The 27,921-nt window shown below is 38.8% G+C and overlaps 1 protein-coding gene across 2 annotated transcripts in view; it reads left to right on the top strand.

Moving 5' to 3' along the window:
- Positions 1–27,921, top strand: part of LOC128653408 (tyrosine-protein phosphatase non-receptor type 22-like) — a 290,064-nt gene that overhangs the window by 131,695 nt on the left and 130,448 nt on the right. For both annotated transcript variants that reach the window (XM_053706667.1, XM_053706666.1), the window contains exons 4-6: positions 328–423; positions 8,098–8,136; positions 27,838–27,909. In XM_053706667.1, the coding sequence (XP_053562642.1) occupies positions 328–423; positions 8,098–8,136; positions 27,838–27,909 (207 nt within the window). The remainder of the gene's footprint in view (positions 1–327; positions 424–8,097; positions 8,137–27,837; positions 27,910–27,921) is intronic.

The raw sequence follows: 27,921 nt of genomic DNA, 5'->3' as shown, positions 1-27,921 counted from the left end.
ACTCTGTAGACAATGTATTTTCTGGAAATGTTATGTGTTAGAAGAACACACATTATGGTTTATTTACATATAAAATGGAAAACAATACATATGCCTACATTAATCTTAAGTACAAGAATGAATGTGGCATTAAAGTCATTGTTGCATCAAGATGATTATTTTTAAATATATTGTATTTGTATTTTTAAAAGCATATACAATAGATAGATATATTATAGATAGATAGATAGATAGATAGATAGATAGATAGATAGATAGATAGATAGATAGATAGATGATAGATAGATATTCTCTTTTTTAATGCATATCTCAATGCTTTTATTCCAGGGAGTTTATTGCCCCAGGGCTTACATCGCCACTCAAGGACCATTGCCAAACACAGTAACTGACTTCTGGAGAATGATTTGGGAGTACAATACTGGGGTAAGAATATTTTATTATTTCTTCTTTTTAGAAAAAGCAGCATAATCCTAGCAATTAACGTAACATTACCTTTTTCAAACACCCTTGTGCCCAATAACCACACCATCAGCATGTGCACTCAATCAAGCATATGTTTGTTAGTGGAGGAGTACTAGGGGGTGTTATTCATTAATTAATTATTGTATCACCCCCAAACTACAAAGTTACCACTTGCTCTGAAACTGCAAGTTTGTTCCTTTTTCTCATATCCAGCAATTTATTAAAAACATAATATGTATATTGTAAGAAGGGTATTTAAATAATAATAAAAAAAACAATACTAGACCATAGAAAATAAGGTCCACCACCAGTTTGACACTGCACCCTTGGCATTAAGTTTAGGGCCATGTTTACTAGCAACCCCAGTTATTATGATCTAGGCCAGGGGTCAGCAACCTTCGGCTCCCAGATGTTTTGTAACTACATTTCCCATGATGCTCAGATAGCCTAAAGAGTGTCTCAGCATCGTGGGAAATGTAGTTCCAAAACATCTGGGAGCCGAAAGTTACTGACCCCTTATCTAGGCAAACAAATTGGGTACACATACGTGTTTTGGTCTTTATTCTATATAAAATAAGACATTCCAAATTGTATTGCAATATTTTCAAGAAAAATGTGTGTGTGTCTGTGTGCATGTGTTTTTGTGTAAAATGTCTCCCCTGCCATCCTCTGTATGCACCTACATCCTCTTTATCTAGTGTCAGAATGATAAGTAACTAGAAGCCCCTTGTCTTTACATTATATTATTAATAATGTTTTTTGCAGTTGGAGTCAGGGGATCTTATGGAGCCCCGATCACAACCTTTACACCCTTATTTGAAAGAAAAGAATATTGAGGGTTGCATGTTCCTCTAAGATGCAGAAAATCGCTATAAAAATTTGAATAATTTACAGTACTAGACACCGAGAAGTTTTAAGTAAGAGGGATAGTAGATTAGGGCCCAATATCTTAAAGGTGATAACCATTTAGTGACCGGTGAGTTGTTTTTGTTTGTTTTTTTGGAGCACTTGCCTGACCTTATGGTTTACTCCCAGAAACCCGTCTTTTTTTAAAGGACTATTATAGTCAAAAAATTACAAACTGTAATCTGTTGCACATCTTAACTGTGCGACTAGCGCTGCTGATTGGAACAGCAGTGGGTTTGGCTCGGGACCTGCAGTGCACCACGGCCCTGAGTGGAACATCTACTGTGCGTTTAACCACTTTTGTAATGGTTAAATACACAGTAGACCAGGGTTGATAGTCAAACAATTACTTGCTTTAGCAGAAAAGAGCATGCAATTTTTCGACAATAATAAGTCTTTAAGGAAGGGGAATTGCTGCTTTTGAATGAGGGTTACATTCTACACTAAATATTCAGGTGATCAGAGATATCATTTGCATTGCTAGGCACTGATTAGTGCATTGATATGAGGGAAGGGGTGTTACAGAGGCTCAGAGAGCTGCATGAGAGCCCATTTTAGAAAGAGCGTAGCCATCTATTTCCAGGGAGGTATTTCATACCCTGTAATTGGTAAATGACATATTTATTGTATGGGTGATGCAGCCAAAAAAAGTCTAAATACCTTAAAGGGACAGTTCACCACAACATGTTCTCCCCTTTAAATTATTCCTAATAATCTATTTTACCTGCTAGAGTGTGTTAAATTGTTGACAATTAGCTCCTTTACTCCTATTTAAGCATTTGAAATAGCTGATTTAGCCTGTGTTATATACTGAAAGTTTCTATACTGGAGTATATTCTATTGAATAGTCTAAGTAAACACAGCCAGCAGAAGAAGTTACACACTCAGTGGGCTGCAGGATAGTTAAGTAATAAAATGATAATTTTCCATTGTTCTCTCTATGTATTGAGCTTTGGTGTTCCAGACAAATATAAGATTAGGAAGCAAGTCTGTGTACACAAAGTTATAACATAATGAGATCTGATATTGCCTTTAAGTTCAACCCATTGTAATAGGCTGTGGTTTCAAAGCACAAAACCAGCTACTTCATAATCACAAATAAACCTGAAAATGCAATTTCTCAAATATTTTATACTCTGCAGGTGGTATAACAAGTCATTTAAAATACATTAATGGAAAAACAATGTTACAGTGTAGTGCCCCTTTAAAGACAGAATACACCACACAAACAAAACACCCCTCAAATGGAAGAAGGGATTCCACTCTAGTGTCTACTGAAGTTATTGTAGAAAATTGACAGTCACCTGTCTAAGTGGCCCCTTTTTTTAAATAAGGCCCCTTTTTTAATTGAAAGGTCATATATTGAATTGAAAAGTAGGTTATCACTTTGGCAGAAGCATACTGTATATCTATACAATGTGTAGCTCTTCTTTCGCCATTACAAAACAGATGGACATGAAACCCTGAAATGAATGGATCCAAGTCTCACCAGTTGCCAAGTGGTAAATACATCATAGTATGTCTCCTTCTTTAATGTATTTTACAAATATAAATATATATAAATATAGTTCACATATGAAGATGACCTCTCACCAGCTTGTGAAGACTGCCAGGGTGCTATGTCAAATGAAATAGAATTCCAGAAATAAGCACTCACTGGACTTTGGACAATTGTAGCTTCAATCAGTGAGTTTTATTTATGACGTTTCAGGACAGCACCATGTCCCTTCCACACACCAGGAAGGGACACGGTCCTGTCCCAAAACTTCACTAATAAAATTCACTGATTGAATGTATAGATGTATATTACCCTAACCATAGAAATATGTTATAAAACCCCTGATTTTCAAGTGCATTATGGTTTTTAATACACACTTCATTGTCTTCTCTTCAAAGTTATAATATTATTTTGTGTAAATTCCCTAGTGGAAAGTCCCAAAAAATCTAGCCAGAAGAAACTAGTCACACTACATGTATTTCTGGATGTTACAAATAAATAGATACATTACATAATTATAATTGGCACAACATAACTCCACCCCCTATATTCCAGTCTGAATGCAACACTCCCACACACACACAATTCATACAGGTACATACATGGAAATAGAATTATATACTTTCCGTTGCTGCTATAAACTGTGTAAACTGGAGGTAACATGAAACATCCCCATAGACATTAAGGAGATACATGTTGTTACCAATAGTTGACATAGTTTACAACTGCCACAGTTGCTCATATATAGACCTAAAGTCATACATAAGTAAGAGCATGCCAGTAATTCATATACAGTTTTCCACATGCAATCTCTTTCAGATACACACACGCACATACAAACACAAAATCAGTCACACACAGTTGCCTAAGCATTCACAGACAGTCACAAACACACACACACAGTTCAACTACACAATAGTTTCTCTCAGACACACATTGTTACAAACAGGAATACAAAATCATACATAGACACACACTCTGATAAAAAACAATCGGCTAGATTTAGAGTTTTGTCGGTAAAGACCCGCGTAGCTAACGCTGCTTTTTTTCCCAATGCACCCTTCCAACAACGCTGGTATTTAGAGTTGTCTGAGGGGCTGCGTTAGGCTCAAAAAAGGGTGCGTTGAGCCTAATGTAGCTCCACTTCAACCTTCAATACCAGCGTTGCTTACGGTAGCGGTAAGCTGGAAAAACGTGCTCGTGCACGATATCCCCATAGGAAACAATGGGGCATTTTGGGCTGATAAAAAAACCTAACACCTGCAAAAAAGCAGCTTTCAGCTCCTAACGCAGCCCCATTGTTTCCTATGGGGAAACACTCTCTAAGTCTGCACCTAACACCCTAACATGTACCCCGAGTCTAAACACCCCTAACCTTACACTTATTAACCCTTAATCTGCCGCCCCTGCTATCGCTGACACCTGCATTATATTATTAACCCCTAATCTGCCGCTCCGGACACCGCCGCAACCTGCATTATCCCTATGAACCCCTAATCTGCTGACCCTAATACCGCCGACCCCTATATTAAATTTATTAACCCCTAATCTGCCCCCCAATTTCGCCGCTACCTTACCTACACTTATTAACCCCTAATCTGCCGACCGGACATTGCCGCCACTATAATAAATGTATTAACCCCTAACCCACCGCCTACACATCGCTGCCACTATAATAAAAAATATTAACCCCTAATCTGCCGAACGGACAACGCCGCCACCTACATTATACCTATGAACCCCTAATCTGCTGCCCCTAACATCGCCGACCCCTATATTATATTTATTAACCCCTAATCTGCCCCCCCCAATGTCGCAGCTACCTTACCTACACTTATTAACCCCTAATCTGCCGACCGGACCTCGTCGTCACTATAATAAATGTATTAACCCCTAACCCGCCGCACTCCCGCCTCGCAAACACTAGAATAAATAGTATTAACCCCTAATCTGCCTCCCTAACATCGCCGCCACCTACCTACAATTATTAACCCCTAATCTCACGCCCGCAACGTCGCCGCTACTATAATAAATTTATTAACCCCTAAACCTAAGTCTAACCCTAACCCTAACACCCCCTAACATAAATATAATTTAAATGAAACGAAATAATATTCCTAAAAATAACTAAATTATTCCTATTTAAAAATAAATACTTACCTATAAAATAAACCCTAATATAGCTACAATATAACTAATAATTACATTGTAGCTATTTTAGGATTTATATTTATTTTACAGGGAACTTTGTATTTATTTTAACTAGGTACAATAGTTATTAAACTAGTTATTAAAATAAGTACAAAATTACCTGTAAAATAAATTCTAACCTAAGTTACAAATACACCTAACACTACACTATCAATAAATAAAATTAAATAAATTACCTACAATTACCTAAAATAAAATACAATAAAATAAACTATTCTATAATACAAAAAAAACAAAAACACTAAATTACAAAAAATAAAAAAGAATTACAAGAAGTTTAAACTAATTACACCTAATCTAAGCCCCCTAATAAAATAAAAAGCCCCCCAAAATAAAACATTCCCTACCCTATTCTAAACTACCAAAGTAATCAGCTCTTTTACCAGCCCTTAAAAGAGCTTTTTGCTGGGCATTGCCCCAAAGTAATCAGCTCTTTTACCTGAAAATAAAAATACAATACCCCCCAACATTACAACCCACCACCCACATACCCCTACTCAGCCAGCCGAGCCAAATTCTTCATCCAAGGTGCGCAGAGGAGGTCCTTGATCCAGTAGTCTTCATCCAAGCGGCAAAGAAGAGGTCCTCCATCCTGTAGAAGTGTTCATCCAGGCGGCGTCTTCAATCTTCATCCATCCGGAGCGGAGCGGAGCCATCCTCTTCAACCGACGACTTCCCGACGAATGAAGGTTTCTTTTAAGGGACGTCATCCAAGATGGCGTCCCTTCAATTCCGGATTGAACTCGCATTCTATTGGCTGTTCCGATCAGCCAATAGAATGCGAGTTCAATACGATTGGCTGATTGGATCAGCCAATAGGATTGAACTTCAATCAGATTGGCTAATTGCATCAGCCAATCAGATTTTTTCTACCTTAATTCCGATTGGCTGATAGAATTTTATCAGCCAATCGGAATTGAAGGGACGCCATCTTGGATGACGTCCCTTAAAGGAACCTTCATTCGTCGGGAAGTCGTCGGTTGAAGAGGATGGCTCCGCGTCGGCTCCGTTAAAGATGGCTCCGCTCCGGATGGATGAAGATTGAAGACGCCGACTGGATGAACACTTCTACCGGATTGAGGACCTCTTCTTTGCCGCTTGGATGAAGACTTCTACCGGATCAAGGACCTCCTCTGCGCACCTTGGATGAAGAATTCAGCTCGGCTGGGTGAAGATGACTCAAGGTAGGGAGATCTTCAGGGGGTTAGCGATAGTTTTTTTTTAAGGGGGGTTTGGGTGGGTTAGAGTAGGGGTATGTGGGTGGTGGGTTGTAATGTTGGGGGGGATTGTATTTTTATTTTCAGGTAAAAGAGCTGATTACTTTGGGGCAATGCCCTGCAAAAAGCCCTTTTAAGGGCTGGTAAAAGAGCTGATTACTTTGGTAGTTTAGAATAGGGTAGGGAATTTTTTATTTTGGGGGGCTTTTTTATTTTATTAGGGGGCTTAGATTAGGTGTAATTAGTTTAAACTTCTTGTAATTCTTTTTTATTTTTTGTAATTTAGTGTTTGTTTTTTTTGTATTATAGAATAGTTTATTTAATTGTATTTTATTTTAGGTAATTGTAGGTAAATTATTTAATTAATTTATTGATAGTGTAGTGTTAGGTGCATTTGTAACTTAGGTTAGGATTTATTTTACAGGTAATTTTGTACAAATTTTAACTAGGTAGCTATTAAATAGTTATTAACTATTTAATAACTATTGTACCTAGTTAAAATAAATACAAAGTTCCCTGTAAAATAAATATAAATCCTAAAATAGCTACAATGTAATTATTAGTTATATTGTAGCTATATTAGGGTTTATTTTATAGGTATTTATTTTTAAATAGGAATAATTTAGTTATTTTTAGGAATATTATTTCGTTTCATTTAAATTATATTTATGTTAGGGGGGTGTTAGGGTTAGACTTAGGTTTAGGGGTTAATAAATTTGTTATAGTAGCGGCGACGTTGCGGGCGGGAGATTAGGGGTTAATAATTGTAGGTAGGTGGCGGCGATGTTAGGGAGGGCAGATTAGGGGTTAATACTATTTATTCTAGTGTTTGCGAGGCGGGAGTGCGGCGGGTTAGGGGTTACATATATTAATTATTGTGGCTGCGATGTCCGGTCAGCAGATTAGGGGTTAATAAGTGTAGGTAAGGTAGCGGCGATGTTGGGGGGGCAGATTAGGGGTTAATAAATTTAATATAGGGGTCGGCAGTGTTAGGGTCAGCAGATTAGGGGTTCATAGGTATAATGTAGGTGGCGGCGGTGTCCGTTCGGCAGATTAGGGGTTAATATTTTTTATTATAGTGGAAGCGATGTGGGGGGGCCTCGGTTTAGGGGTACATAGGTAGTTTATGGGTGTTAGTGTACTTTGTAGCACTTTATATTCAAGCGTTAGCCCATAAAGCTCTTAACTTCTGACTTTTTTTGGTGGTAGGAGTCTTGTCGGTAGAGGGTCTACCGCTCACTTCTCCCAAGACTCCAAATACCAGTGTTAGGCAGATCCCATTGAAAAGATAGGATACGCAATTGGCGTAAGGGGATCTGCGGTAGCCTGGAATCGAGGTAGGGAAGTGAGCATTAGACCCTTTCCTGCCTGACTCTAAATACCAGCGGGCGGCCAAAAGCAGCGTTAGGACCCCTTAACACTGCTTTTGACGGCTAACGCCAAACTCTAAATCTAGGTGAATTAGATTCCATCTTGCAGGGTCTGTTCTGGCCTCTAGATGGTGTACAGTGAAATGTAAAGGACCATGAAACTCACATTTTTTTTCTTTCATGATTCAGAAAGAGAATACAATTTAAGAGGCAGACACTGATAGTACAAAAAAAGTTAAATGTAAAGTTAAAAACTATGTATAATACATATAACACTTCTACATGTGTGGGCAGCAGTAGTGAGCCTCTTTACATTGCATAATGGGTATCAAATTTGTCCCTAATATAGTTTTACAGCAAATAATAACAGCTATGCTATTAGTTGTTAAACACATTATATTTTTCTGAGTATTATTGTCTGCTGTTTTCCCAGGTTATAGTCATGGCTTGTATGGAGTTTGAAATGGGAAAGGTAAGCAATATTAATAATGAAATCATTGTATAGAAAGCTCATTTTTAAAATATACAAAATGTATCAATGTTAGATTTATTTTGTAGCACAGTCAGCATAGGACACTAACCTGTACATTATTTTTTTTTAATAAGACTTGGTTTTAATAAGACTTAAAAGTTTGATTAAGAGCAATTTTCCAAGGAATCAATTGTGTACACTTCCAATCAATAAATGTTCTTGCAAAAAATAATATTTAAAGTAATTGTGAAGTTGAATGATTTAATGACCAATATTTAAAAATACTCTTAAAAACATGGGCACTTTAAGTCATAAATGTTTACAATTACGCTTCTTTTTTAATATACTTACCTTTTTGTTACGGTAAACTTACTGCTGATCCTCCGCCCGCATCGACTTCAGTATTGAGCAGATCGATGACGAATCCAGCTTCCTCCAATCGTTGTGTGCCCTCTTTAGACATTCAATTGATATTCAAATGATATTTAGGTCTATAAAATGTTTCTCTAAAAGGAAATTTTCCAAAGAAAGCAGTGAGACAATTAAACATAGTTCAGAAATTCTTGTTGTAGTAAGTTCATAAACTAAACCTTTTAATTGACAAAACTGACCCACTGTTTCCTAACTGTCATGAAAAAAATTAACATTCATATGTGAATTTCAGCCTCAAAGTCACTTTACATTTTAGGATTTTTATTTAAATGTGTCCTATTTTTTCAAATGAGGGGCCTCATTTTGTCCCTCACAATGCCAGTGAGCACATTTTAAAAGTTTTTATTTATCAAGACAAAAATGAATGCTCTTCCATAAACTAACATCAAATGAATAACTCATTTACAGGATATTTTCATGAAATTTACATATAATTATTATTATTATTATTCTTTATTTATAAAGCGCCAACAGATTCCGCAGTGCTGTCCATAGGTAACAAAGATAAAAAGGACAGTACAATATGAGACATCAGACAAAATTTAACAAACAAATACAGGGGGAATTTGGAGCCCTGTTCCCGTGGAAACATACAATCTAAATGGGTAGGAGGGTGAGAAACAGGAGGTGGGGACTGCAAAGGTGGGAATGATGTTAGTGTGAAGTTAGATGAGGGCAACTATTAGGCAAGTGGAATTCATTAGTTACTGATTTGGTTATAGGCTTCCCTGAACAAGAAGGTCTTTAGGGAGCGTTTAAAGGAGGAGAGGTTGGGGGAAAGTCTGACAGCTCGAGGAAGTGCGTTCCAGAGGGTTGGTGCCGCACGAGAGAAGTCCTGTAGTCTAGCATGAGAGGAGGTGATGGTAGAAGAGGCAAGGAGTAGATCGTTGTATATATAAAGACAGTAATAACTGTATAACTTGTACATCACATTTTGCAATACTAAGGGAAGATGAACCCTTTTGATTAAACTAGTTTCCAAGAGATGATATCAAGCAACTCAACCCCAAAGCCTGTACACAAAGATCAAAGGCTACCATCCAATGTAGATATGACAGGTGAGACCTGCTCTCCTTCCTGAAGACAGTAAACCAAATGTCATAAAGCTTCACAGGACAGGAAACTGGGTCATAAATCTGCAAAAGCACACAGATGAGGCCTGACCTGGGAATTGCAAAAGGAGATGTACCAGTAATAAAGTTACTACATAGACAGACAAATACTCATCTGGGATGTTTACCAAAAGTACAGGAACAGGCAATCGGCAAACTGAAGCAACACACCCTCATCGGGGAAAATGCAAACAAGGTAGCGGCTACCTTGTCTGATAGCACAACTCTTTGATTTTATCATTTCTCTTTCAACAATTGTTTTAACCCGGGTTAAGCTACTAAAGACTCAGCCATTTGCTATACCTCAAGTATCATTGCTAAAGCTCTTTTCCTGTGCAGGAGCGAATGGATATTGGCAATTGCTGACAGTTTGCTGACAGTTTGGATACATTGTTACATATTGATACACTGTTTAAGCCTGAGTTCAGGGAACATCAACCATACCGCCCTGTGAGTGTCACCCGTGACGTCAGACGCCACCGGTCATGCAGGGTGAACTCACATGTGGAAAAGTTTATTTGAGAGAGTAACGTAACGGACCTCTGTGTGAGTATTCAACTACATATGCTCCTGGCTCTACAAGAAAACAAAAGGAATACAGGTACCTTTTCTCCATACAGAGACTGTATTGAAAGAAATCCCCTTCTAAAAGGAGTTAAGTTGCTCTATAGATTTCCGTTTTCTTGGTTTCCTTCCTCCCAGAACAGAATATTGCTGAAATTGGTATCAATCCAGTGCAAATATAAAAAATATTGGTGGTATACATACAAATAACATAAGGGTATTCTATGACAGCGGATCTGAGCATACAGCAATACTAAGACTCTGCTTAACCAGTATTCGATTATACGATATTTACTTTCTTTCTGGCACTTTGTTTCCCTGCCATGGGGCACTAATGTTACAGGCATAACTGTTGTTTGTACAATTGATACTTCTAACATATATATTGATACACTATTAATGTAGAAAATCCTTTTAACCATTTACTAATGATTAAGGGAGACGTTCCTCTTTTTATAGATTATTAGAGTTACTTAAGAACTTTTAATAAATTGTATTTTTTGATTTACACCTAACGAGTAATTTGATATCTTCAGCTACATCTAGCGCCCTCACTTCTTTTACCTGTGTAATAATATGTAAGTGGTCAGATAGCACTGCCAAGCTAAATCCCTCATGTAATAGACTTCAATAGGAAAGGCTGAAAAACTCTGATTTTGCTCTCTTTATCCCCCCTCTTTTGCTCTCTCTCTCCCCCCTTTCTTTTGCTCTCTCTCCCCTCTCTTTTGCTGTCTCTCTCCCCCTCTTTTGCTCTCTCTATCCCCCCTCTTTTGCTGTCTTTCCCCCTCTCTATTGCTGTTTCTCTCCCTCTCTTTTGCTGTCTCTCTCCCCCTCTATTTTGCTCTCTCTCCCTCTCTTTTGCTCAATCTCTACCCCTCTCTTTTGCTCTTTCTAACCCCCCTCTTTTACTCTCTCTCTCTCTTTCTCATCCCTTTCTTTTGCTCTCTCCCCCCTCTCTTTTGCTGTCTCTCTTCCTTTCTTTGCTATCTCTATCCCCCTCTTTTGCTCTCTCTCTCCACCTCTATTTTGCTCTCTCTCCTCCCCTCTCTTTTGTTCTCTCTCTCTCCCCCCTCTCTTTTGCTCTCTCTCTCTCCCCCCTCTCTTTTCCTCCCTCTCTTTTGCGCTTTCTCTCCCCATCTCTTTTGCGCTCTCCCCCTCTCTTTTGCTCGCTCTGTCCCCCCCTCTTTTGCTTTCTTCCCCTCTCTTTTGCTGTCTCTATCCCCCCTCTTTTGCTCTCTCTCCCCCCTTTCTTTTGCTGTCTCTCTTCCTTTCTTTGCTATCTCTATCCCCCTCTTTTGCTCTCTCTCTCCACCTCTATTTTGCTCTCTCTCCTCCCCTCTCTTTTGTTCTCTCTCTCTCCCCCCTCTCTTTTGCTCTCTCTCTCTCCCCCCTCTCTTTTCCTCCCTCTCTTTTGCGCTTTCTCTCCCCCTCTCTTTTGCGCTCTCCCCTCTCTTTTGCTCGCTCTGTCCCCCCCTCTTTTGCTTTCTTCCCCTCTCTTTTGCTGTCTCTTTCCCCTCTCTTTTGTTCTCTATTTCCCCCTCTCTTCCCAATCTCTTTTGTGCTCTCTCTCCCCTCTCTTTTGCGCTCTCCCCCTCTCTTTTGGTCTCTCTCTCCCTTCTCTTTTGCTCTCTCTCTCTCTGCCCTCTCTTTTGCTCTACCCCCTCTTTTCCCCCCTCTCTTTTGCGCTTTCCCCCCTCTCTTTTGCTGTCTCTCTCCCTCTCTTTTGCGCTCTCTACTGTATTTCCCCTCTTTTGCTCTCTCTCTCCCCCTCTCTTTTGCGCTCTCTCTCCCCTCTCTTTTGCACTCTCCCCCCTCTCTTTTGCTCTCTCCCCCTTCTCTTCCCCCCCCTCTCTTTTGCGCTCTCCCCCCTCTCTTTTGTTGTCTCTCTCCCTCTCTTTTGCTCTCTCTATCCCTCCTCTTTTGCTCTCTCTCTATCCCCCCTCTTTTGAGCTCTCTCTCTCAAATCCGCACAGCCCTGCCCACATCACACCCGGCCCCGCCCATGTCAGGCCCGGCCCGCCCCGTCCTTAATCATGGGGTTAAATGCAAAATATCTTCCTATTGAGTGCTGGGACTAGGATCTCACCATCTTGGCCGCAGACAGCGCAACCCCAACCGACCCCTGTTACATTAAAGAATGAGTAGCTTGTACTTTTAAGAATTGCTGGAGTTATCCAATAAAATATTGTTTGAGGCAAGGGGGGCGTGTCTGTACAGCACTGCTTGACACCACTTTATGGTTGCAAGACTATTAGGAACAGAGAATTAACAATCCGTCATTATGGCGGACAAAGAAGAAGAGGGCAGCTCAGCATATCTTGTGGTTTTGCCCGCAAAACTTGAATACCTTATGAATCAACTAATTGAAGGGGCACCATACGACTACCTTCTGAACTGCCTAGCTATGGAGAGTCAGATTGATAAACATCAGTAGGTACATTCAGAGATAAAGCAACATTGTAGCCCTGATGCCGCAATAATCCTTTTTACACCAAAGGACACCTGGAAACCGAAGCAACCCTCCTTGGCTTCAGACACATACAGAGCAGATCACAAAGGAACTGTGACAAATGGGATTCCACTGATACAAAATGGGACACCACTCCGAGGTAAGCCTGACTTGCTGTTCACGGAATCACAAGATATTGGCACATTAACAGACATGACGAGGTCCCCACGGAAGAAGAGGCTTCTGAATACTTAATGTTTGCACATACCTCCCAGCGCAAGATGGGTCAGCCTTGCTGAAACAGCAAAGACCCGCACTCACCAGCACCATGGCTTCCTACTCAACTTTTATACTAAACAACTTGTGTAACTGTGAATAAAACCAACAAAAACAAGGTATTACACATATAAATGAAATCTATAGCTTGTTACTTTAGTCTCTGCAACAGCCTGTTAAAGGGTAAATATGAATAGGAAATATGAATAGGAAATATCCAGTTTTTGCATAACCAGATATAGTTACTGCAATTTAACTTGAGCTGTCACATAACTATCTACTTGAAGTCCAAAGCACACTAAGTTCTCGGGTACATGGTGAGAAGTCTGTGTGACTTAAAATGTTCAAATAATTATGGAGTTGTGAGGAGTTCACTGCTCACCTCTTTAGTCTGTAGGTATGTTAGGGTCTAACCCACCCCAGTCTTTAGTGTACCTATGTGCGACTTGAGGCATATAGGACTGCAGCAGAGACTTGAGCATGCTTGTCTGTATGTCTGGATGCGCCTCCTCATAGCTAGCAATCTTAAACTAGAAACTTTTAGTATGCTCTCTTCATAATGATACAGGATTTTAGTTACGTTATATACAGTACCACGGGAGGCATTCGACCTTCTCTCCTTATCGGTTTAGTGATCTGTGAGGTCTGGGTGTCTGTCAATGGGATGTTGTGCTGGACTTCTTGATTCTTCTGGGTAGGTCGATTCGGAGACAACATGCAATCTAGATATAATATGATAGCGTGTTGAGTTGGTGTGGTGAGATTTGCCGCAACCATTTTTTCTAAATACTCACTGCCAACCTGTACTAGCTCTCTCTCCAAGAGGTGTCCATTTGATAGAGGTGTTTCAGTCAGCCTCGTTGCTGAAAGTTTACTATCCATGACAGGCTCCAGGCTAGGCGCTACTGCGCTCTCTATGACCATATTGTTCTGTTGAATTGTGTCAGCACCATTTCCCTAGGCTATAGCTACTTCTCTCTTGAGCCGTGTAAAGTGTTGATCCAAGATTTTGGCGATCTGTTCAAGTAGTATGGTATCCTCTGGTTCCTTCCGGAATGTTTGGTATTTAAATCCCCACTGAAAGTAGCTAGGATAAAAACTCTCCAGGTTCCTTCTAACGACAGAGGCCCAGGGCGCTCTGCCGGGGGGTTGGGTGGGAGGCCAGAACCTCAAAAAGTCTCTGGTTAATTGCAGCTGGCCTTGATCAGATTAAAAGTTAGTACTGGTTGATGGGCTTCTTTAGCTGCATCTCTTGTGGTATGTTTGGTTAGGTGATGATGATTTTAGAGGGTGATTTTTAGTAGATTAGTTAGGAAGTTTGTAGCAGCTAGCAATTAAGTGACCTGTCATGGCCTGCCGCCCGGAAGTTCCCCCTCAAACACTGATAATTTTAATATTCAAAGAGGCATTAGACAGGGATGCCCGTTATCTCCCTTGCTTTTAATATTTCGTTGTAACCACTGGCCATCTTACTTCAGCAACATTTAAATGACATTCAAATAGGTGGACAGAATTGTTTGTTATCTTTATATGCAGATGATTTATTATTATTTCGGAGTAATTTAGAGACAAACTTACCAAAATTTTTGCATGATGTCCACATGTTCGGACACAGGTAAAAAGTTGAAGCGCTTAGAGGATATAAGAACCCTGCTCAACTAGTGATTTCCCTCCAAGAAAACGTGGTGTGCAAAAGTTAGTGAAAATAGTTAAGCGCTAAAAGCACGGGTTAAATTATATATAAATAAGTGTAATATCTATTAAAGGCAGATGTTAACTTAACATCAGAGATATAATATAAAAGTGATTGAAATGTGTAGCAAGTATGGTAAATAGTCTGTTGCCAGAAGTACAAAATGTATCAAAATAAACCAATATGTGAAAATGAAACAGCTCTAATAAGATTAGAATAACAATTTAATAAAATACAAATTTATCCTCTAAAACATATAAAACATGATAGAAGGGACGTCTCCCTTATAACAATTAATGACTACTAATTAGCTTTGTAGCAATAATAAAAGTTAGCTTAAAATAAAGCGCTTTTTAGGAGAAAAAATTAGCCTTGGCCTCAGGCTAAAGTATTTGCCTTGATGATATTAGAAAGTGAATGCGGTTCTCGCAATTGTTGGGAGAACAAATATAGAGCGACTTAGTGATATCAAGGAGATCAAACACAGCGTGCTATTTAGCCGGTCAGTTCACTTGTTTGAATGTGGTGAGACGTTACCGAGTATAGATGGATGGCGGCTTTTACGTGACTGCTCTGACATCACGTGTAGAATTTTTCACGTCTTGAGCATGCAAACGAACTTTATGTAGATAAAAGCTTATTTTTTCTCCTAAAAAGCGCAAGTACTTTATTTTAAGCTAACTTGTTCGGAGCCATTTCTGGCAATACAATTAATCTATCTAAGTCCAAACTATTATGGCTAGTGAACCTGCATACTGTCATGTTAAACACCCATTCAAAGAATCCTCTCAAATTAATTATTTAGGTGTAATCGTTAGTAAAAATCTGCATTAATGGTACAAATTAAACTTTCCCAAATTTTTTCAAAGAATTCAAAAAGAAATTGGGTGATTAGATAAGTCTCCCTATAGCTCTTACAGGCCAGATAATGTTAATAAAGACTATTTTATTCCTGAAATTACTGTACTTGATACAAAATTTCCCAGTGTTTCTCCATAAATCAGATATTAATCTGTTTAATAAACTCTGTACAAGTTGGAAACAAACTAGACCATGTATAGCTTTAATGAGGTTAATGAAGCCTAGAGTAGTGGCAGGAATGGCTTTCCCTGATATAAAACACTTCAAACTTGCAGCCATTTCTTCCAATCCAGGGCAATCCAGATTTCCTGCCTGGTACCTCTAATAAAGTATTTGGAACTTGGAAGAGCAAGGGACTAAGATGGGTAATACAACTTGTGAGAGCTGATATGTCGATAGAATCATTTGATATCATTCGCACAAGGTTCGGATTAACCAACAAAGATTTTTTTGCATATTTGCAAATCAAACATTATATTGCTGATTTGAAAATTAGATTTATTATGAGTGGGACACTGGGACTGCTTTCTACTAGAATTAGGTTATTTCAGGAAGGGATATACTCCATTGCTCCTTTTATGCTATACTAAATTCCTTTGCAAGATCAAATTAAAATGGCTAAAATATTTTCCTGATATTAGACTGCAGGACATCCAAGATAGTATTAAAATTATTATTCAATCATAGATCTCGACACCTTGGAGAAAATCACATATAAAATTGATACATGATATATATAACTCCTGAGAAATTGTCCAAATGGTACAAAAAACGTGTTTACTTTAAAAGATGTTGTGCGGTGCCCCACATGCAGATATATTTCACTGTTTTTGGTCCTGTCCAAATATTTCCCAATGTTGGGCTAAAATAAACTAGTGGATCAATTCAAGACTCCTATTGGAGTTTGAAATATCAGCCTATAATGTATTTTTCTTAAATAAATATATGGGTGTACCTAAAAACTATAAATTAATTAATACACTAGTGATTTTAGCACGTAATCTCATATTGAGAAAGTGGAAAGCTCGACAGGCTCCAAAATTTACAGAGTTTAAGGAAGCCGTAATGTTGCAATTACCATTGGAGCAAAGTAATTTGCAAAACCCCAATAATTTTCAACTAAGATCTTTTTTTGAGAAATGGCTTGTCATATTTGAATCTTTCCTGGAATTTTCCCAAGGGCAATTGGTGAAACAATTTCTTAACTCAGACTACGTTCAACAAAATATCTATGCAGGACATTTCCCGACCTTAATGGTTGGGGTAATTATGTTGTATCCTTCCCTCCTCCCTCCCCCCATTAAGGTCTAAAAACTTATATAGCATGCATAAACTTTAGGTAATTTTGAAGACACATTAAAATGCCTATCTATATGAAAATAATTGTTTGATTAGTGTTAAATGGGAATAATTGATAAACATACAAGGTGATCTTGGTACAATGTATACATATATATAAATATATTGTCTTTTTTTAATTAATTTATTTTTTTATTTGTTTTGTGGACTCTGAAATTTTATCATAGAATACATTATATTTACAGCCATTAGGACGGTACGTGGCAGGGATGCCCCCTTTCCCCTCTGCTGTTTGCCTGTTTTATAGAAACGTTGCTACAAAAATTAGGCAGAACCCGTTGATCAGAGGAGTAGAAATTGGAACTCAAACTTATGTTATGTCTCTATTCGCAGATGACATTCAAACTTCAATACCTCCTCTATTGCAGGAATTTAACACTTTTAAACTACTTTCAAACTTTACAATAAATATATCCAAAACTAAAGTTTTAATTAACCTGGATAAACCTACCCTAGAGAGAGTTAAAAAACTAACACCATTCACATAGTGTCCCTATTCACTACACTATCTAGGTATAGAGTTAACCACCTCACTGGAAAAGACTTTCAAAAACAAACTTTCTTCCCATCCAAAAAATAATTATAAGATACCTATCATCATGGCTTTCTAAAAGGCTGTCATGGTTTGGTAAAATAAATGTGCTAAAAATTAATAACTTCCCAAGACTCCTGTATATACTACAAGCCCTACCAATCCCACTTCCTAAAAACTATATTCAAACCCTTTGTTTGGCATAGACGTCCTGCTAGAGTAAATTAAAAAAAATATGCAAACCCTTAAACTTCAAGGAGGCCTAGAATACCCAATATAACTAAATACCACCAAGCCATATTCTTACAAAGGATTATTGATTGGTGCATACATTTCGAGCATAAAAGATGGGTTCAACTTGAACACTCAATGTCAAACATACCACACTTAGGAACTCAAACTTATGTTATGTCTCTATTCGCAGATGACATTCAAACTTCAATACCTCCTCTATTGTAGGAATTTAACACTTTTAAACTACTTTCAAACTTTACAATAAATATATCCAAAACTAAAGTTTTAATTAACCTGGATAAACCTACCCTAGAGAGAGTTAAAAAACTAACACCATTCACATAGTGTCCCTATTCACTACACTATCTAGGTATAGAGTTAACCACCTCACTGGAAAAGACTTTCAAAAAAAAACTTTCTTCCCATCCAAAAAATAATTATAAGATACCTATCATCATGGCTTTCTAAAAGGCTGTCATGGTTTGGTAAAATAAATGTGCTAAAAATTAATAACTTCCCAAGACTCCTGTATATACTACAAGCCCTACCAATCCCACTTCCTAAAAACTATATTCAAACCCTTTGTTTGGCATAGACGTCCTGCTAGAGTAAATTAAAAAAAAATATGCAAACCCCTAAACTTCAAGGAGGCCTAGAATACCCAATATAACTAAATACCACCAAGCCATATTCTTACAAAGGATTATTGATTGGTGCATACATTTCGAGCATAAAAGATGGGTTCAACTTGAACACTCAATGTCAAACATACCACACTTAGGAAAACTCTGCTGAAATTTAGAACAACTATTGCCCACACCATCCACCAGCTTTCCACTGATAGCGGAAACATACAAAATATGGGAAGCTATTGTAGACACACACCCCAATATATCCTCGAAACCTTCTCCTTTAACCTCACTTATCGACAATGGACAATTCACGATAGGGACACACACTTTAAGAGATGCTCCAAATACCTTTTACAGAGACATTCCAATACACTTTATAACATCAAATGAAAAAATACTATCACACTCAGATCTTATTGATAAAGGATACACTTACTTTTTCAATTGGTTTCTATACACCCGCGTCCATCATAAGCACTCCAGAAATATGGTTAGACCATTAACTAACTTTGAACACCTTTGTGTTAGACCCCCTCCAATATCACATACCCTTTCAACAATATATAAAATATTAACATATAATCCACCAGGGCCCATACCGGCCTTCCTTGAAAAATGGGAAGAAGATCTAGGAATAATAATACTGCCGCAAACAAGTGTATCTATTTTCAAAAATATCACGAAAACTTCAATTTCTCTCTCAAATACAAGAAATTAACCTAAAAATGTTACATAGATGGTACCTCTTGTACCATAACAGATCCACCCATTGTTGGAGATGTGGTCATGCACATGATAATATGGCCCATATGTGGTGGCGGTGTAACACAATTCAGAATTTCTGGAGAACTATTATAGAAGAAATAGAAAACATTTTAGATATCCAAATTCTCCTATACCCTTTAATCTGGCTATTAAATAAACCTCCTAAAAACATAATTAAACACTACCTCAAACTATTCTACATAATGACTAACAGTGCCAGATACCTTCTAGCTAGAAACTGGAAAAGTAAAGAAGCCCCATCTCTAATATTGATACATAAAGTTTCAGAATTCCTAGAAATAGAAGAATATTACTATATTAAAAATGCTAAAATGGATATACATGCAAAAATGTTTAATCTATGGGAACAATACCTCAAGAAATAAAAACTCACATACAAACAGTCAAAATTGATCCGTTTAATGATTGTTAACTACCACACATTAAATCAAACCAAATTGTATACATAAATACACATGACAAATGCAGGAATAGCTGGTTGTACGATACAAAATTAGGTGAGTCGTCAGTAGGGATGGGCGAATGTGTAAATTTTCGAATTTCGAATGTAGAACAAATGTTATTACTGAAATTCGAATTATAAATTCGAATGTTGATAAGAATGAATATTCTTAAAAATTCTATAATCGAATGTTATTTACAGTTTTCGAATGTCACTTTCGAATTTGAATGTTTATAATTATATCGAATGTCCCCATTTGAAATTTCGAATTTAACATTCTATTTAACAAATACTATTCAGAAGTTCAATAGTTCATGTGGTAGGGTGGGAATCCAGTAAATTGATACATAATAGATATAAATATACCATTTTGAATGTTTCTATATACAATATTGCATAATTCGAATATTACATTTAAAGAAAGCATTAGAAAAACTATTACAAACATATAAATTCGAATTTTTCTAATTCGAATATTGCATAATTAGAATATTACATTTAAAGAAAAAGCATTAGAAATACTATTACAATCTAAATTCGAATTTTTCGAAAAGAATATTTTCGAATGTAATCATAAAATTCGAAACCGAACATTCGAAAATTGAATGTTAGAATGTTATGTATACATTCGAAATTCGATTTGAACGAACGAATGTGTTAAAATTTGTGCCGTATTTCGAATGTTGCGAAACATTCGCCCATCCCTAGTCGTCAGTCACACTCCATACTTAATAAGCCAAATATACTAATCAGTCTTATGCAATAACTTCATTCTTTCCTTTTTCCTTTTCTCTTCACCATCACAAAGACCCTTGGAAATGGAAATGTAATCTTGCAAGAAGGTTTTCTTTCTTTTCCCTTTCTGGAAGATTTAAATGTAAAATATTACCGATTAAAAATTGTTGTTTATGGAAGCTGCGTCTTCCACTCTGTAATTAGAAATAACTTGAATAAAATTGGTTTAAAAATATACATATATATCTACAGCCATTGGGAAATTGGAAGAGAAATAGGAAATGTTTATTTTAGGTCAAGGAATGGTATGATAACTTCCAATCATATTGTTAAGAATCAAATGATTGTCAAACTAAAGATAATTTGGAAGATATAACGGTGTACTTGCTCCAAGCATATATAATTTATTGTGTATGATATGTTTTGGATTTTGCTGATGTATATTGGAACATGTGTTAACAAAATAAAAAACGTTGTTTTAAAAAAAAAAAAAAGCAAAATAGAAGCGTTAGTCTTTTAACCGTGATTTAAATATGACAAGGTGTTGGACTGGGAAGGAATCAAAAGTGTATATGTATGTGTGTGGATATGACTTATGTTTTTAAATCACTGTTTAAATTGTTCTTAATCATAAACATATACTGTATTTTACATTTAAAGGGGCAGTAAACCTAGAAAATAATGTTATATAATTCTGCACATAGTGCAGAATTATATAACATTATATTAGTGCCAGCTTTATGTAACATAATATTGCCGCTGGAATTTTTATTAAAAAAAAAGAGGGTTTTTCAGACCCGCCCTATGTGCTCTACTGAGCGGGTCTGGTTTTCCCTCTGAGCGCATCTGGGCAGCTGTCTAGTCACAGACTGGCATGATTGCGCCATTGTACTCAATGTAGCTCGCTCCTGCTCTGGCTGACAGCAGGAGCGAGCTACATTGACTAGACAGCTGCCCAGATGCGCTCAGAGGGAAATCCAGACCCGCTCAGTAGAGCACAGAGGGCGGGTCTGAAAACCCCTCTTTTTTAATAAAAATTCCAGCGGCAATATTATGTTACATAAAGCTAGCACTAATATAATGTTATATAATTCTGCACTATGTGCAGAATTATATAACATTATTTCTTCTGTTATGTGTGATCAGTCCACGGGTCATCATTACTTCTGGGATATAACTCCTCCCCAACAGGAAATGCAAGAGGATTCACCCAGCAGAGCTGCATATAGCTCCTCCCCTCTACGTCACCCCCAGTCATTCTCTTGCACCCAACGACTAGATAGGATGTGTGAGAGGACTATGGTGATTATACTTAGTTTTTATAACTTCAATCAAAAGTTTGTTATTTTACAATAGCACCGGAGCGTGTTGTTGCCTCTCTGGCAGAGTTTGAAGAAGAATCTACCAGAGTTTTTACTATGATTTTAACCGGAGTAGTTAAGATCATATTGCTGTTTCTCGGCCATCTGAGGGAGGTAAAAGCTTCAGATCAGGGGACAGCGGGCAGATGAATCTGCATTGAGGTATGTAGCAGTTTTTATTTTCTGAATGGAATTGATGAGAAAATCCTGCCATACCGTTATAATGACATGTATGTATACTCTACACTTCAGTATTCTGGGGATGGTATTTCACCGGAATTACTCTGTTAAAAGTACACTAAACCTTTTAATAGGTATTTATCATGTTAAACGTTTTTGCTGGAATGTAGAATCGTTTGCATTTTCTGAGGTACTGAGTGAATAAATATTTGGGCATTATTTTTCCACTTGGCAGTTGCTTGTTTTAATTGTGACAGTTTCGTTTCTCTCTCACTGCTGTGTGTGAGGGGGAGGGGCCGTTTTTGGCGCTCTTTGCTACGCATCAAAAATTTCCAGTCAGTTACTCTTGTATTTCCTGCATGATCCGGTTCATCTCTAACAGAACTCAGGGGTCTTCAAACTTCTTTGGAGGGAGGTAGATTCTCTCAGCAGAGCTGTGAGACTTATATATATTGACTGTGATTAAAAACGTTGTTCTGTAATTTTTATTTCAAATTTAATTATTGTTACTTTACTAATGGGAACAAACCTTTGCTAAAAGTTGTGTTGTTTTTAGGGATTGATGCTATAACTGTTTTTCAGTTCATTATTTCAACTGTCATTTAATCGTTTAGTGCTTCTTTGAGGCACAGTACGTTTTTGTTAAATAAGATTGTAACCAAGTTGCAAGTTTATTGCTAGTGTGTTAAACATGTCTGACTCAGAGGAAGATACCTGTGTCACTTGTTCCAATGCCAAGGTGGAGCCCAATAGAAATTTATGTACTAACTGTATTGATGCTACTTTAAATAAAAGCCAATCTGTACAATTTGAAAAAATTTCACCAAACAGCGAGGGGAGAGTTATGCCGACTAACTCGCCTCACGCGGCAGTACCTGCATCTCCCGCCCGGGAGGTGCGTGATATTATGGCGCCTAGTACATCTGGGCGGCCATTACAGATAACATTACAAGATATGGCTACTGTTATGACTGAAGTTTTGGCTAAATTACCAGAACTAAGAGGCAAGCGTGATCACTCTGGGGTGAGAACAGAGTGCGCTGATAATACTAGGGCCATGTCTGATACTGCGTCACAGCTTGCAGAGCATGAGGACGGAGAGCTTCATTCTGTGGGTGACGGTTCTGATCCAAACAGATTGGATTCAGATATTTCAAATTTTAAATTTAAATTGGAAAACCTCCGTGTATTACTAGGGGAGGTTTTAGCGGCTCTTAATGATTGTAACACTGTTGCAATACCAGAGAAATTGTGTAGGTTGGATAAATACTTTGCGGTACCGGCGAGTACTGACGTTTTTCCTATACCTAAGAGACTAACTGAAATTGTTACTAAGGAGTGGGATAGACCCGGTGTGCCGTTCTCACCCCCTCCAATATTTAGAAAGATGTTTCCAATAGACGCCACCACACGGGACTTATGGCAAACGGTCCCTAAGGTGGAGGGAGCAGTTTCTACTTTAGCTAAGCGTACCACTATCCCGGTGGAGGATAGCTGTGCTTTTTCAGATCCAATGGATAAAAAATTAGAGGGTTACCTTAAGAAAATGTTTGTTCAACAAGGTTTTATATTGCAACCCCTTGCATGCATCGCGCCGATTACGGCTGCGGCAGCATTTTGGATTGAGTCTCTGGAAGAGAACCTTAGTTCAACTACGCTGGACGACATTACGGACAGGCTTAGAGTCCTTAAACTAGCTAATTCATTCATTTCGGAGGCCGTAGTACATTTAACCAAACTTACGGCTAAGAACTCAGGATTCGCCATTCAGGCACGTAGGGCGCTGTGGCTAAAATCCTGGTCAGCTGATGTAACTTCTAAGTCCAAATTACTTAATATACCTTTCAAGGGGCAAACTTTATTTGGGCCCGGTTTGAAAGAAATTATCGCTGACATTACAGGAGGTAAGGGCCACGCCCTGCCTCAAGACAAAGCCAAAGCTAAGGCTAGACAGTCTAATTTTCGTCCCTTTCGGAATTTCAAAACAGGAGCAGCATCAACTTCCACTGCACCAAAACAGGAAGGAGCTGTTGCTCGTTACAGACAAGGCTGGAAACCTAACCAGTCCTGGAACAAGGGCAAGCAGGCCAGGAAACCTGCTGCTGCCCCAAAGACAGCATGAACCGAGGGCCCCCGATCCGGGACCGGATCTAGTGGGGGGCAGACTCTCTCTCTTCGCCCAGGCTTGGGCAAGAGATGTTCAGGATCCCTGGGCGCTAGAGATCATATCTCAGGGATACCTTCTAGACTTCAAATTCTCTCCCCCAAGAGGGAGATTTCATCTGTCAAGGTTGTCAACAAACCAGATAAAGAAAGAAGCGTTTCTACGCTGTGTACAAGATCTGTTATTAATGGGAGTGATCCATCCGGTTCCGCGGTCGGAACAAGGACAAGGGTTTTACTCAAACCTGTTTGTGGTTCCCAAAAAAGAGGGAACTTTCAGGCCAATCTTGGATTTAAAGATCCTAAACAAATTCCTAAGAGTTCCATCGTTCAAAATGGAAACTATTCGGACAATCTTACCCATGATCCAAAAGGGTCAGTACATGACCACAGTGAATTTAAAGGATGCTTACCTTCACATACCGATTCACAAAGATCATTACCGGTATCTAAGGTTTGCCTTCTTAGACAGGCATTACCAGTTTGTAGCTCTTCCATTCGGATTGGCTACGGCTCCAAGAATCTTCACAAAGGTTCTGGGTGCCCTTCTGGCGGTACTAAGACCGCGAGGAATTTCGGTAGCTCCGTACCTAGACGACATTCTGATACAAGCTTCAAGCTTTCAAACTGCCAAGTCTCATACAGAGTTAGTTCTGGCATTTCTAAGGTCGCATGGATGGAAAGTGAACGAAAAGAAGAGTTCTCTTTTTCCTCTCACAAGAGTTCCATTCTTGGGGACTCTTATAGATTCTGTAGAAATGAAGATTTATCTGACAGAAGACAGATTAACAAAGCTTCTAAATGCATGCCGTGTCCTTCATTCCATTCAACTCCCGTCAGTAGCTCAATGCATGGAGGTGATCGGCTTAATGGTAGCAGCAATGGACATAGTTCCCTTTGCACGTCTACATCTCAGACCGCTGCAATTGTGCATGCTGAGTCAGTGGAATGGGGATTACTTAGACTTGTCCCCTACTCTGAATCTGGATCAAGAGACCAGAAACTCTCTTCTATGGTGGCTTTCTCGGCCACACCTGTCCAGGGGGATGCCATTCAGCAGGCCGGACTGGACAATTGTAACAACAGACGCCAGCCTACTAGGTTGGGGCGCTGTCTGGAATTCTCTGAAGGCTCAGGGACAATGGAATCAGGAGGAAAGTCTCCTGCCAATAAACATTCTGGAATTGAGAGCAGTTCTCCATGCCCTTCTGGCTTGGCCCCAGTTAAGAACTCGGGGGTTCATCAGGTTTCAGTCGGACAACATCACGACTGTAGCTTACATCAACCATCAAGGAGGGACAAGAAGCTCCCTAGCAATGATGGAAGTATCAAAGATAATTCGCTGGGCAGAGTCTCACTCTTGCCACCTGTCAGCAATCCACATCCCGGGAGTGGAGAACTGGGAGGCGGATTTCTTGAGTCGCCAGACTTTTCATCCGGGGGAGTGGGAACTTCATCCGGAGGTCTTTGCCCAAATACTTCGACGTTGGGGCAAACCAGAGATAGATCTCATGGCGTCTCGCCAGAACGCCAAACTTCCTCACTACGGGTCCAGATCCAGGGATCCGGGAGCGGTTCTGATAGATGCTTTGACAGCACCTTGGAACTTCGGGATGGCTTATGTGTTTCCACCCTTCCCGCTGCTTCCTCGATTGATTGCCAAAATCAAACAGGAGAGAGCATCAGTGATTCTAATAGCGCCTGCATGGCCACGCAGGACTTGGTATGCAGATCTAGTGGACATGTCATCCTGTCCGCCTTGGTCTCTACCTCTAAGACAGGACCTTCTGATACAGGGTCCATTCAAACATCAAAATCTAACTTCTCTGAAGCTGACTGCTTGGAAATTGAACGCTTGATCTTATCAAAACGTGGTTTTTCTGAGTCGGTTATTGATACCCTGATACAGGCTAGGAAGCCTGTTACCAGAAGGATTTACCATAAGATATGGCGTAAATACCTATACTGGTGCGAATCCAAAGGTTACTCCTGGAGTAAGGTTAGGATTCCTAGGATATTGTCCTTTCTACAAGAAGGTTTAGAAAAGGGTTTATCGGCTAGCTCATTAAAGGGACAGATCTCAGCTCTGTCCATCTTGTTACACAGGCGTCTGTCAGAAAATCCAGACGTCCAGGCCTTTTGTCAGGCTTTAGCTAGGATCAAGCCTGTGTTTAAAGCTGTTGCTCCGCCATGGAGTTTAAACTTAGTTCTTAACGTTTTACAGGGTGTTCCGTTTGAACCCCTTCATTCCATTGATATAAAATTGTTATCTTGGAAAGTTCTGTTTTTAATGGCTATTTCCTCGGCTCGAAGAGTCTCTGAGTTATCAGCCTTACATTGTGATTCTCCTTATCTGATTTTTCACTCAGATAAGGTAGTTCTGCGTACTAAACCTGGGTTCTTACCTAAGGTAGTCACTAACAGGAATATCAATCAAGAGATTGTTGTTCCATCCTTGTGTCCAAATCCTTCTTCAAAGAAGGAACGTCTTCTACACAATCTGGATGTAGTTCGTGCCCTCAAGTTCTACTTGCAGGCAACTAAAGATTTTCGCCAAACTTCTTCCCTGTTTGTCGTTTATTCTGGACAGAGGAGAGGTCAAAAAGCTTCTGCTACCTCTCTCTCTTTTTCGCTTCGTAGCATAATACGTTTAGCCTATGAGACTGCTGGACAGCAGCCTCCTGAAAGAATTACAGCTCATTCCACTAGAGCTGTGGCTTCCACTTGGGCCTTTAAGAATGAGGCCTCTGTTGAACAGATTTGCAAGGCTGCAACTTGGTCTTCGCTTCATACTTTTTCCAAATTTTACAAATTTGACACTTTTGCTTCTTCGGAGGCTATTTTTGGGAGAAAGGTTCTTCAGGCAGTGGTTCCTTCTGTATAATGAGCCTGCCTATCCCTCCCGTCATCCGTGTACTTTTGCTTTGGTATTGGTATCCCAGAAGTAATGATGACCCGTGGACTGATCACACATAACAGAAGAAAACATAATTTATGCTTACCTGATAAATTCCTTTCTTCTGTTGTGTGATCAGTCCACGGCCCGCCCTGTTTTAAGGCAGGTAAATATCTTTTAAATTATACTCCAGTCACCACTTCACCCTTGGTTTATCCTTTCTCGTTGATTCTTGGTCGAATGACTGGGGGTGACGTAGAGGGGAGGAGCTATATGCAGCTCTGCTGGGTGAATCCTCTTGCATTTCCTGTTGGGGAGGAGTTATATCCCAGAAGTAATGATGACCCGTGGACTGATCACACAACAGAAGAAAGGAATTTATCAGGTAAGCATAAATTATGTTTTTCTAGGTTTACTGCCCCTTTAATATGTATATATGTATATACACAAGAACTTCTTTTATATATTATAAAAGTGTTTTATAATGCTTTTACTTTAGCCCTAACATAATACTTCAGATCTCCAAGCACGCTCATTTTTAAGAGCTATTATGTCACACACAACAAATAACTCACCACTTGTAATATGAGTTATAATAGTGCACCCTGTGCTATCTATTGAAAGTATAGGATACGCTAAAAAAGAGTCAGCCACACTATCCATTGAAAGTATATTTTATCATTGATTTGTAATACAAGACTGTGCACTATAGATAGAGCACCCTGTGTATCAGTAGCGCTCCACTTGTAATCTAGGCCTCTGTGTCTTAAAAGTGAGACTGTGGATGCCAGATAAAAGTATAGTAAAAGACCACATAGTGGTGTCTAGGCTTTACCTCAGACATTTTTTAAAAATAAATGGTTAGTAGACTTATATGAATTATTATGCCTAACAAGAATATAATGTTAGAGCAATGAATAATGCAATCCATTGTCTGAATGTCAAACTAATATATTCTAAAATGTCTGACGTGTTATTCTTAAATTTTCCACAGAAAAAGTGTGAGCGGTACTGGGCCGAGTTGGGACCCGAAGCGCTACAGTTCGGTCCATTTATCATCACATGTGTAAGTGGCTTA

The sequence above is a fragment of the Bombina bombina genome, chromosome 3, assembly GCF_027579735.1.
Source record: "Bombina bombina isolate aBomBom1 chromosome 3, aBomBom1.pri, whole genome shotgun sequence".
NCBI lineage: Eukaryota > Metazoa > Chordata > Amphibia > Anura > Bombinatoridae > Bombina > Bombina bombina.
Note: the sequence above shows the minus strand (reverse complement) of the source record. Positions and strands in the feature narration are given on the sequence as shown.